This window comes from Stegodyphus dumicola, chromosome 9 (assembly GCF_044657685.1).
Source record: "Stegodyphus dumicola isolate Sdum_Otavi_A_Nest chromosome 9, ASM4465768v1".
Lineage (NCBI taxonomy): Eukaryota > Metazoa > Arthropoda > Arachnida > Araneae > Eresidae > Stegodyphus > Stegodyphus dumicola.
In genome coordinates, this window is record NC_140776.1 from 16,028,229 (window position 1) to 16,041,921 (window position 13,693).

A 13,693-nucleotide genomic window follows, 5' to 3' on the forward strand; every position below is an offset into this window, starting at 1 on the left:
AAAGCTCAACAAAACTACCGCCATATTTTATTCTAGTTGGCAAGAAGTCGTGAACTTATGATAATTTTCTCTGCACTTAAACCAAAGGGCGAAGACTGATAATCTGAAAAAGTACTTATATGCACTCATCATTATACTACCTTTCAATTTCTCTACTTTGTTGCAGTCTGAATTTTGCATTTACAAATACTGTGCTTAAGCGTTTTTATTCGTATTATATAATGTCGACACTGGGTTTTGTAGATAAACATGAAACTCAGGCGTCAACATTTCTGCAGCTGTTCTTCTTGATGCAAAAACAATCCTCTTTAATGCTATTCTGGCTTGTGTCAGTAATTTTGCTATCTCAGCTGTATCGTCATACCAAGTTATGCGGAGAAAATTGTAGGCTACCAAGATTTTAGACTCAGTATCTATCTAGCTAATAATATTGCATGCAAAATCGGTTTGAGTTCGATTACATGCAAGAGTCGGGTACCAATAATCTGACTTATTAATAATCTGAATCTGCTGGTTAGTCAGGTCACCCGAACTAAGTTTCACAAACCACAATTTAAATTTGCAATTTCATATACAAGCCTTAGAATGCTTGTAATACAAAAAATGGATGAATACTTTTAAGAGTTGTTGCGTAATTGATAGAAACCAAATCAAAATTTTTAAGCATAATGTTTCAAATATTGATGAACAAATCTTATGAACTGATTCGATAAACAAAAGTTAGGACAGATCTTGTAGCAGTCGTTAATCCCAAGATCGTAGAAGTATATTTCGTTTCCTGTAACATTTTATTCTCCAGCCTTGTATTTTTCTACAAATTACACAGAAAAATATTTCACTTAAAAAAAAAGGATCATTTCGTTCTGATCTTATGCTGTGGACCTGATGTGTTAGATCTGCGAAATGCAAGTATTTTTGTTCATACTGTGCATACAAGCGGATGTTTTTGGAGTCTGTAAGATATCGATAGAATTTGTAGCGAGTCATGCTTGACTGTCTGTGGGTAATTGCAACGGCTTTACCAGAGACTGGTAACCCTTAGTCGCAGGGGCATCGCCTCAGGATGTGGCCATAAATTTAAAACTGAGAAAAAAGAATTTATAATTAAGTCTCTCGTATATGGATATGGTGATGTGTACTGGACATCCTTTGTTTAACGATACACGAAGTGGGGATTGTCCAGCTTCACTAATTAACCACTCTTCACAATAATTATCCACCGCCGGCCAGGCATTTCATTGTATAATATCCTTATTAACTACTTTCACTCTGTAGCTGTGCACTGAATAATTGGTTTAAGAGTCAGACATTCAAAATGATACGAATTCCGCGCTGTCACTTCCCATGTCTTTCTACCCATCCCTCATAATAAATTATTATGCTGAAGAGAGTAAGCATTCAGCTGAAGAAACATTTACAACGGGCAAATAGAACGCCTTTCTTTTCCATCCTCTTTACCTGCAATGCGAGGGATTGGATAAATTTCTCGTTCTAGCATACTCGTTCTAGCATACCTCATAGCTACAAATTAGGGAATACTCCAAAGTTTGCCACTGAATTTAAAGCAATTTATTACGCCTCTTTAATACGCTAGAGGCAAGTTTTCTTTTGGAGGCTTGCATTGACCTAAGTATTTAATTTACACCTCCGTTATTACATCTTTCAAAGTTCCGTATGACATTGCATTAGATTACAAGACTAAAAAAAATATTGTTGCGTTCCTAATACATTGAATGCACAAGTCCGATAATAAAATGTATCCTTATCAAAAGAAATATGTCAGAACCCTGGAAATTTCCTCAGAGACATTAGTAAAAGTGTTCACATTATCACGCAGTATAATCAGTAGTTATATTTCGATCTAAACTCTTAGACAAACAAGCAAAAAAAAAAAAAAGAAGGACACACCAAGAAGGAGTTATCCGAATGGAACGAAAAGTGATGTACATGTACAAAAAAACAAATTATTACAGTTTGAGAAAAATTGGATGATTTATTGAAGTGATAGAGCTTTACAAAGTGAAAAAGTCAGTAACGCGTTTGTCCACCTCTGGCCCTTATGCAAGCAGTTATTCCGCTTGGCCTATTGATAGAGTTTGCGGATGTCCTTTTGAGGGATATCGTGCCAAATTCTGCCCAACTGGCGCGTTAGATCGTCAACATCCCGAGCTGGTTGGAGGGCCCTGCCCTTAATGCTCCAAACGTGCTTAATAGGTCAGAGATCCTACGACCATGCTGGCCAAGTTAATGTTCGGAAAGCACTAAGTCAAGCAGTAGAAACATGTGCAGTGTGGGGCGGAAATTATCTTGCTGAAATGTAAGCCCAGGGTGGCTTGACATGAAGGGCAACACAACGGGCCTTAGAACTTCATCGACGTACCGCTGTGCTGTAAGGTTGTGACGGATGACAACCAAAGGGGTCCTACTATGAAATGAAATGGCACCCCAGACCATCACTCCTGGTTGTCGGCCTGTCTGCCTGAAGACAGTCAGGTTGGTATCACACCGCTGTCCGGGGCGTCTCCAGACACGGCTTCGCTGTTCATCGGGGCTCAGTTCAAAGCGGGACTCATCACTGAAGACTATTCTGCTCCAGTCAGTGACATTCCAGTGCGAATGAGCCCGACACCTCTGCAAATGGGCTTGGCGTTATATAGAGGTTAATGGTAGTCGGCGCAAGGGGCACCGTGACCTCAACAGACCTCAAAGTGGAACAGAAAGACAGAAAGGGACGCCCTTTCTGTCTTTATGTTCCACTTTATATCTTCTCGGTGCGTCTATGAATGGTCCTTGCGGTCACTGAAGCACTAATTGCCACTCTGACGATTGCTCGGTCTTCACGTTCTGTCGTTTCTCTAGGCCTATCGCTTCCTTCTTGACACTGTGTCATGGTTCATCCGTTTCTGCCAACATCGTCTAATAGTGGCATCGCTCCTGCTCAAATGTCGAGCTATTCGCCGATAAGACCAACCAGCTTCTTTGGGCGGAGCTACACGACCTCTCTGAAATTCTAACAACTGCGCATATCTTTCGCGCACCTGTATGTGAGGCATAGTTACTGTCCACCAGAGTACACGGAATGAAATTCGTGAAGAATTTATGACCTGGAATCGTAGTTTCTTCTCTTAAATATCCTATGAATGAACGGTGCGTAATCCAATGAATGAACGGTTGTCGCTACAACGCATCTGATCTGCCAGTTGAGCAGATCAGATGCGTTGTAGCGACAACCGTTCATTCATTGGCAGCCAAAATGTAAAATTTTGCATTTTCCGTCGAAACCTGTATGCATATCAATTTGTGTCCAATTTTCTTTATATCTTCTCGGTGCGTGTTTTTTTTTTTTTTTTTTTTTTTTGTTTGTTTTTAGTCTTGTCTAAGAGTGTACTGAAAACGTTACATACAACGCAATGCAAATCTCATCTAAAGAGAAAGCTTACGTGGAACTAAACAACAAGCAATAACAATAACTAAGTAACTGAACTCTTTTATAGTTTTCAGGCGGTCACGAGCTATTTCTCGTACTTTCTGCTTCTCCAGAGTTCTGGAAAGCAATAACTGGGTGAAATTACGGTTACAGCTAACATAGTGGTCAATTACATTTATTCAATTTCTTGAATATCTCAGTAATTTGTATGCTACGTTAAATGCACTTGTATTCTTACTTTTCCGGCATAGCGTTCACTTAAAATTTATATCTCGCTGCATTGCACGGGGAAATACAACAATTTTAATTATAATTGTACTAAATTACCTAGCTAAATACGAAATTCCTAACAATAGTTTTCTAGAAATCTGAAGCAACAAAGAGTGTATATTGGCAAATATCAAATCAAGCGACATTACCTTGAATTTTAGATAACATATTTAATCAAATTTCCGGAATATTTGGTTCCCTTAATAAACTTGAGTTTACGACTTTTCTGAATGAAGATAATTATATTTATTTTAATCCTAACTGTTCCGAAATATTGCTATATAAATAAACTGCTGGTCCATACTGCAGACTTATTTTTGTAAAGCTTAAAAATGAGATGACTGCTTTATATTCCTCTGCGGATTTAAAAATGAACCTACCATATATAAATACCAACAATATTCAGAGCATTATGAATGAAACTTTTATATTATCTTCACTCATTCTATAAATACCATTTCCAAGTAACATTGGCTGAACTATCATTTTTAGCAGCGAGAAGAATTAATAATTATATTAAACTACAGCAATACAGTCACAAGAGAAATTAAGGGAATTCAGCACATTATCTACAGGGAACCACCAACATCTGAGTGTTTAAGCATGGTCTTTATTTTATGAAGATATTACACAGGAATTTAATATTCATAATAGAAGGGCAGAAATTGCATTCAATTAATTTAAATTTTAACTGAAAGTAATCCAAGTGTTATTTCTTGACTTTTGGCTGTATTTTAATCTCAAGTATATACTTCTTTTTCATAAACCAAATAATATATGTATCTTCAATATAAATTATTTATGTAAATATTAATAGAGATCATAATATTAACAAAAACAGAAAATGGGTGAGTTTTAAAATGTTATTATTTACGCTTTATTAATTTTATTTACAAGTTTATATATAAATATATAATAAATAAATAATTAGAATGCGCAATGTTAATTCCCATTCATTAACACAGATGATTTTTAAATTTCATTTTAACAGCACGCCCTTTACGAAAAGGCAGGAATCGCCCCTATTAAGCCTAATATTTATTAGCCTTTCTACAACGTCATAATCGATTTAATGACTTTGAGAACTGTAAATATAATCAATTAAGGTAAAATCTGTGAAGTCATTAATTTGATTAATTAAAATTTAATTTAAATTAAATTTCTTAATTGCAGAATTGATTAATATATAATCGATTTAACATTAATGAATCAATTTATATATTATAATTATAAATAAGTCGATTAAATATAAATTGATCATTTTAATGACTTTGAGAAATATAAATATAATACGCAAAATACTTTTGTTCATGTACCTGGAAAATACATTCAATCATGTAGTTTCAATGGTTTTCAGGTATTCATTAATCATTAACGAAATAATAACACTCATCTCATTGTACATGCACAGTAAGTCAAAACGAGGATTTTTTTTTTTTTTTTTTTTCACTTTTTAGCCCAAACGGGCATTAGACCAAAGTCTCAAAACGGCATTTCACATCCTTTCACTTTTTTATTAACTTTTTTTATTAACTTTTTTTATTAACATTTCAAACTTTTGCTATCAAATATTATTGCCGTGCATTATATTTAAAGAAACTAAATAATGAGAGAATCTGCGGGAATGCATTAATGTTTCTCACAATTCGAAAAAACAGCGGTACCTAGAGCCATCCAATTTTGAATAACGCAGCCCTCTAATCGAACATGGGCTCTTGGAAGGCCGAATTTTGAATTTCGAATTTTTTTAACACCTATTTCATATTTTGTAAATCTTTAACGAATTTCTTATTAACAAACTCAACGATTTCAAAGCAAGGAATGGCAACACTGTACCGAATTAAAAAAAAATAATAAATAAACCTTTATCTCCAGCGCGCCAGACTGTGGAAATTCTAAAGATATGTTGTTTTTAACTATTTTGTGATATTGCTGTTGAATTGAATTTTAAGTTTTTTAAGTACGAAGAACATTATATTTAATAAATAAAGGTAACACACAATACGTTAAAAAAAAAACGACCTTTTGGATTTCATATAAGATCTGAAAACTTTCAGATTTTCTTCTTTCTATTCTTTATTTACTGGTTTATGTCTACCTTGCTGGAATCTTGTGATAATGCATTTGGATCTTTGATTTACATTTTCCTCTGTTCTATAAATGATACGAATGTTTAAGAAATATTTGGATATATGTATTAGTATTTTTTCGTACTTCTAAATTTTATGAGAAATTTACATAGTTATATTTCAATTATTTAAGTTTTCCTCAGTACAGTATACGTATTTTTTAGATATAAGACAAATTTATTTATTTATTTATTATTTTTTATAGCGCCCGCTGCTCCTCCATCAGATATACGAGTTGAAGCCACGAGTTCAACATCTGTCAAAGTATCTTGGATGGTAATAATATTCTTTCATCGCTTTCCAACTGAATTTTTAGTCTAAAGAGGGCAATTTTCCCATGAGGACAGGACTTTTAATTTCGTTTTAGCATTTTGCGTTGATTCACTACAAGCGTTGTTTCACTTTTCAAATTGTTGCCACCAAATATTATCGCCCTAAAGAAATGAAATAATGAAGAATCTGTATAAATGTATCTATGTTTCTCGCATTGTGATAAAACAACGGTACCTAGAGCCATCCAATTTTGAATAACGTAACCCTCCTGCGAATATGGGCATCTGGAAGCCCAATATTTGAAATTTGTTTTTATTATCGATTTCATATTTTGTAAAACTTTAACGAATTTTTGACTCACAAACTGAAGGATTTCAAAGCGAGCCATGGCAACGCTGTACAGAAAATACATTTTTATGTCTAGTGCGCGAGACCGTGTATCGGAAATTCTAAAGATAGGCTCATTTTAAAATTATGTTGCGATATTGCTCTTGAACTGAATTTTATGGTTTAGGTGCGAAGAACGTGATATTTAATAAATAAATGTAGCACACAAAATGTTAATTAAACTCCCCTTTGGACGTAATTTAAAATTTGAAACCTTCAGATTTTTTTTTATATAATTTTAAGTGAAAATTATATTGCGATTTTAAATTAAATTTCTGTAAGTTCATTAATATCATTGCAATGAATTCAATCAAGTAATGCTTTCGTTGGTAATTAAATTTTTCTTTATATTTTCAAATGATGCAAAACACCAATAAAATAAATTCCACTAAATAAATCCAAAACACAATTCTTTTATTAAATTGAATGTTTCGGTAATTGATGCTTTATTAAATGTGGCAAAGAGTAAGTGACTTATTATGGAAAAAAACTGCATTTTGAAAGGTTATTTTAAGAAAACACAAGAACATGACAGTTACATTAAAAGAAATTTTTTGTACTATAAAGAAAATACATTTTTTATACGTATATTTTCATACGTATATCGTATATTCGCATCGCGGATGTCCCTTTTTCTTAACCTCGCTGTAACAGTCTTATCGTTTCCCTTCTGAATACCTGCTTCCACATTTAGAGAACATTTATGATTGATTTTTTTTTCACTTTTAAATTTGCATTAATATTTCGGAACCACTTTGTCATTTTTTGAAAGTTTTATGAAGTCAAGGGGATTCCTAAATCAATTTTGAAAGCAATATATGCTATCTTATCTTATACAATATTTTGCATTTCTTATCTGAGCTGATCATTATCAATACATGCAATACATAGCTTAGAGCTTCATGCCAACTTAAGTTACAATATGTAAGAACTGTCAAAAAATTTTATCGTGATGCTAACATCATTTGATCAGACTCAATTTGGAGAGGGAATAAAGATTTTTCCTGATCAACAAGAGTTATTCAGTGGGCTTCTTGAAGAGAATGAATTCTTTTTGTAATTTAAGTGTCTGTCGAAATGCTTTGAACTCTTTAATTTGAATCTCACCAAACAGTTATTGAATTTATTAATTTTTAATAATCTGTTATGCAATGACAGCATAAAGCTAGGAATTATTTAATGCCATGTAATAATCAAGAAAATAACAACTAATCGCGTAAAAATATTTGATAATATTAGCTAATATTTATAAGTAAGTTATCAGATATAATTGATTATGTATGAGAAAAAAAATATGAAATGAACATATAAATCAGAAGTACCGTAATAAAAAAATAAAATATTTAATTTATTCGAAAATATATATTGCTGGTTGTTAACAGTTTCACTCTCAAAAAAATTAAAACTGTAAATTTAATTATGTTACTATTTTTTGAATTAATATGCTTGCAATTGTTTAACAATTAACAAACAATGATATTAACCACTAGATGGCAGCATATATCACGTCCAACAGGGGAAATAATTACTCTTGCCTAGTTACCTAGAAAGTTATGTGAAAAACTTTACATTGAGATCTTACATTTCGCACGTACCCCGTAACTGAACGAAGCTTTATTTATTATTATTTTTTTTTTATTATTTCAACCCTTTCATACAATGATGATGCATAAATTAAAGTCATTTTAAGTAACGAGTGGCGGAGGTAGGGGTGACATCTGTGCTCCGGGCGTCAGTATCCAGACCGGCAATTTTCTTTCCCTTGCTCATTGCAATAGTAAGCAGGAAGGAGCGCGAATTCCCTAGGTGCTAAAAACTTCTAGGGAATTCGCGCGAATTCCCTAGGTGCTAAAAACTCCTAGGGAATTCGCAAATAATATAAGCAGTTTTAATTCTGAAGATTAAAACTAATTTTAACAATACAAAGAATGTATTTTGAAGCTGACAGTTTTAATTTCGATGAATACTATTTTCAACAACTATATTAAAAAAATAGGGAGAACTTAAAAGTAATAAAAAATATCTTAAGCATATTTTTCTATTTCTGTTCAGAATTAATATCGTTATTCCTCAACATGCAATGATATACAGAGGGTGTTTAAACATTTTTGTAACGACTTTGATTTTTTCCATGAATTTAGATATTAATTTGAAAATACAAACGTGACTGACATCCAGTTGGAATAAGGTTTAAATTATTATCTGCAAAATTAAAAATATTTTTTTCTTTAAAATGTCGTTGGAAATAAACAGTGGATCGAAGGCTATATTTCTGCGTTGTCCGAAGAGAAATGATCTTATTCAATTATTAAAAAAAAAAAAAAAAAAAATGTTAAAAGCATGGGTTTAATATTTCTACACGTAAAATACGTGACATAATTAATATGAAAGGAAATAAACTTCAAAGTTTTCATCTGACTGGGAAAAAGGCAAAAAATGCATACATACCCAACAAAGGTATTTAAGCTTTTATTAAATCTAAAGTCGCATCTCTTGTTTTAAAGGAAAATCCAGTCTTCCAAATAGCTATTGCAAAATCTTTAATATCTCTGTAGGAACTGTGAGTGAGTGAGTGACGGAGGACGTGGGGTCCACCCCTCTACCATATTGGTTAATTGGTGTAGCGCCACGTCCACCCGTATCTAAAGCAACCTTGGTATATTTAGGTACACATTGCTGAATGCTTATAAGAATATTTCATGCCTTGCCACATATTGCTGAACATTAATAAATATTAGAAACTGGTACACATTACTGAAGATTTGTTATTAAACTTGTAGTATTTTATTTATTGCTATGTACTCGTTGTTGCACCTGTTCATGGATGCTTATTTATTGGATATTATTGACAGACGTTATGCAACTTGACAAATATCCGTGCCAAGTTTTGCCAGAACATCCATCATTTTGCATATTTTGTCTGTAGGAACTGTGAATAAAATTATAAAATCTTATTTAAAGCTGATCCCCCCCCCAAAAAAAAATGGTGTTTTTCGCATAACGCCGAAACATGTTTCTCAGCGTAAGAATATATTCAGATTGCTGTATGAAAATATTTTGGCAGGTGAAAAATGAAAATATAATACTCGTAGTTACAGTTAATGAGGCTTGGATATACGTATTTGATTGCAATAGAAAAGGATCTATTTTCTACCGAAAAAGAGGAGGAAAAGACTTAACATGTTGGTTCAGAGAAAACAAAGAAATTTTTTCTAAAGGCTGTATGGTTATTACTGGATTCTCTTATAACGGAAAACTTAAAATAAGGAAAGTAGAAAAAGTTTCAAAATTAATTCAGATTCCTATCAGAAATATGTTTTCACACCTATTTTTAAAGAAAAATTTCCATCTCTTTATCCGAACAATCTTCACTGTGTTAAGTTCCCTCTGGATAAGGCTGCAAACCATACCTCTAAATCTAGTGTTCTATTTTTTGAAAAAATGAGAAATGAAGCTATTCTCCTTAAATGCATCCCAAACAAGTGTCCTATGGATTACTGTGCATTTGGACTTTTAAAACAAGCTCGTTATGAGAGGCATCCCCAAACTTTGGTTGGATTCTGGAAGATTGTGAAGGAGGAGTGGAATAAAATCAGCCTTGATGCTTTAAGAAAAAGTCTTACCTTTTAAATCAAGATGTAATACGTTAGTTCAACAAAAGGGCTATCAGACTGAACATATTAGAAAATAAAATTCTAAGGTTTGTTTATACAAAAATCTTTGAAAATCGTTACAAAAATGTGCGAACACCTTCTGTAAGTACAAAACCTGCAATTTCTCTTTTTAACTTAAGGTGTTATCATATCTAGCGACGGTCCCAGTTAGACGGAACGTTTCTGAGAAACGAGATTCTGGTAGCACTGGTTTAAACGGGACAATTTCTGGAAAAAACAGATCCGCTGGAAGCGAAGTCCTGCCTAGCTACGGAAAGGATGTCCCCGGCTATGCGGGATATTTTGAAACTTTGATGAAAATGTTTCGTCTGAAGCTTTGTTCCGGGTAGAAATCAACCAATCAGATGAACGTTCTGTTTTTGAAGGATCATGTGATCCCAATCGGAGCAATAATCGATTACTGTCTGGCGTTCAATTCTGTTTAGTAAGTAAAAATGGTAACCTAGCTGCGTAGGTTTCGTGGAAATGTGCGGGTTCTGAGAAATGTTCCTTTTGGACGTCGAGTCCCGCATAGGGAAAACATTATGCTGTCAGGCGAATATTCTACGAGAGAGATTTACTGTGCCGCTAAGCACCTTCGTCACCTCGCATAGATGGGCCTATTAATAAGTGCACCTTTTGATTTTTAAGGTCTGAAAAATCTACAAATGATAAAAACCACATGCGTGATTTTTGAAAATGTCCTTACTAATATTATTACTATCAGAAGTGCTTATTAAGTGACTTAGACAGTCACTCATATTTTAAAGCTTTCTCCCATGTACAGCTCAGTCATTTCTCCATGCCTTCATCTCATTGGCAGAAACCCCCACATCAGCCTCATAAGTTTTTTTTTTTTTTTTTTAAAGACATGCCTTTTTACTTTTACTATATGATTTGAAGTTATTTCCCTTTTATCCTGATCTACCTGTTGCTAGAGTGGCCGGACATTTCAAGTCATTCCTCCATGCCTTCATCAGCATCTCAGGTCAATTTCATCAATTCACTTTATACAGTGTGTTTTGCATCTTCAAATATTTTTCACCATTTGTCCGGCGCATAATAACCCTCGAGGTTTCGTGCCATTAAAAAATCAGCCAACCAACCCATGTACAGCTTAGTGCTGTACATGGGTGATATATTTATATTTCCTAAATCCAGTTTGAAAAATAGTGAAGCGAATTAATGCAGCATTGACAAATATTTCAATAATAAGGAAAGAGTTTAACTGGAATCATTAAAGGTTATTTCAGAATCATAACTTTTGACAGGTGCTTGGCGTCTAGGCCAAGGTGGAGAAAAACTCTCTTAGAGCGGTTTTCAGCTGCATAAAAACATAATTATTTGTTTGTTTAGTGTTAATGTTGTACGGGATTTAATCTTAATGCAAGTACATGCTTTTTCGGAACACAGAATATTAACACTGAAATGCTTCTGTAATTAAGTTCAAATAATTAATAAAAGAATTCAATTCACAAATGTTTAATCTTTTTTTTTTTTTTTTTAATAAATTGTAGTTTAAACTGTGTGCATATATCGTGTACAGTTTCACATCCACCATATTTCCGCTAACCTGCTCCTTAAGTCTATTAAACTGAGAATTTCTCTCCACCAAAATATCCGGGCTTTAATAATTTATATTGCATTTTATTCATGTAATTAACAATACACATAACTGATAGTTTTATTAAAATTTCACTATTATTGAGATTAATAAAATATATTTCGCATGCTGTGTCCCTGGCTATAGTTTGGTCAGGCTTGGTCCGGGTGATTATGGCAAAGTACACTAGGGCTATCTGTCTAAGGAGAGGGACGCTTTCGCGGAGGACGTTCAAAGGGAAATTGACTCCTGTACGCGTGACCATGAGGAAAAGCACGAAAAATCCTCATACAGCCAGCCGTTTGCTGGTATCGATCCCAGGTTAGAACTACCAGTGTTCAGCGATTTTATCGCTCTGCAGCTGGTGGGCATCTCGCGACAAAATAATCGTTTATACCCCGACTAAAAACGAAGTTATATCTATATTTGTATATTCGTATTTAATTATCTGTAGTATCTCTTTCGATTTTATATAATTTAAGCTTTTGAATAACAGAAGATGGTTTAATTTATATACGTATTTTCTTCTTCCTGCTTAGGCACCTCCGAAAGACATGAGAAGAGGCTCCATCAAAGGATATTATTTGGGGTATAAAGTTCTTCGTTCTCCGGATACTTACACTTACAAAACGCTTGACTCCAGTGGTGATATGAGAGAGGAACATCACTTAACCAACCTTCGGCGATTTACTCAGTACGTCATAAGGCTACAGGCATTCAACAAAGCTGGAAGCGGACCACATTCAGAAGAAGTCACAGTTCAAACATTAGAGTACGGTGAGTAAACACTGGATGTTTATTTCAGTGAGATATCCACGATTTAGGGTAACTAATCCAGTTCCAAAGAGAAGATAATTGCCTGTGCTAACTTTTTGTCATAAACGTCCTTTCATTTCGTTAAACAGTCATATATTTGCTGGTAACAGAATAATTTTAAATTAATTTCTATAATATGGAAATTATTATGATTTTTAAAATTTTTTCAACACGTATAGACAAATAATTACAACGGTTAAATTTAATTTTGTAAACCAGAATCTAAAAATGTTAGGTTGCACTACTAGAAATGTTAAATTTGTGTTTTCTTGCATTTTTAAAACTTTAGTTTTGTTATCAATGTTATTTTTATGTTGTTTGATATTCTGTTACTTTTATCATATTAATGCAGTTGTTTGAGGATAGAAATCTTGAGATTGATAGTTAAACAGTTTTAAGAATCATAAAGTAATAATAAAGTAATATAAGATATCCTTAATAAATTGGCATTTTCATATATGATTTATTGATTGCATATCTTAATTTATTATTTGTAGCTTTTTAGATTTTAATAATTTTTTTTTTTTTTATGTTTCGTTTGTTTCTTTTATTTCTTAAGCGCATGCAAATTCCACACATTCTAACGTAAGATTAGAAATGAAGAAAATTATCGAATAATTTATATGACGACCTTTTGCTGTCTAGAGTATCTAAACGTATAAAAAATGGCAACCAAAGTTCCTGAGATTATTTGGTTTTATATCCCTCAGATTCATGATTTACGTTGTTGCGTAGGTAAGGTTCTCTCTAAGAAACAAACCAATATGTTGCTCACTTCTGAATGTGTCTTAAATTAAATCCACTGTGATAACACAGATGGCAGCACCAGCAATAGCATCTTATTTGGAAAAGGTTGCCCAGACGTTCACACTATATTCTAATGACAGCTAATTTTTAACGATTTTCAAATTCGCCAATTATTATTTTTCTTTTTTCAAGTTATGCATCTTGTATGAATATAATTTTTGCTGTAAAAGTACACATTTCTCTATATTTTTTTTGGGGGGGGGGAGGAACCTGATAAAAATAATGCCGTTAAGAAAGTGTAATTGTTTGCAAATGATGAACAATAATTGCATTGGTGAACTAAGATCTAAAGAATAACTATGGCTGTAAACAAGAAGCAGTCAGTGCG

At 33.2% G+C, this 13,693-nt stretch overlaps 1 protein-coding gene across 7 annotated transcripts in view; it reads left to right on the forward strand.

Annotated features, from left to right (window-relative positions):
• The window catches only part of LOC118184793 (cell adhesion molecule Dscam1-like), a 1,226,874-nt gene that overhangs the window by 794,888 nt on the left and 418,293 nt on the right, over nt 1–13,693 (forward strand). For all 7 annotated transcript variants that reach the window (XM_085823248.1, XM_085823249.1, XM_085823251.1 and 4 more), the window contains 2 exons: nt 6,032–6,102; nt 12,282–12,519. In XM_085823248.1, coding sequence (XP_085679374.1) covers nt 6,032–6,102; nt 12,282–12,519 — 309 coding nt within the window. The remainder of the gene's footprint in view (nt 1–6,031; nt 6,103–12,281; nt 12,520–13,693) is intronic.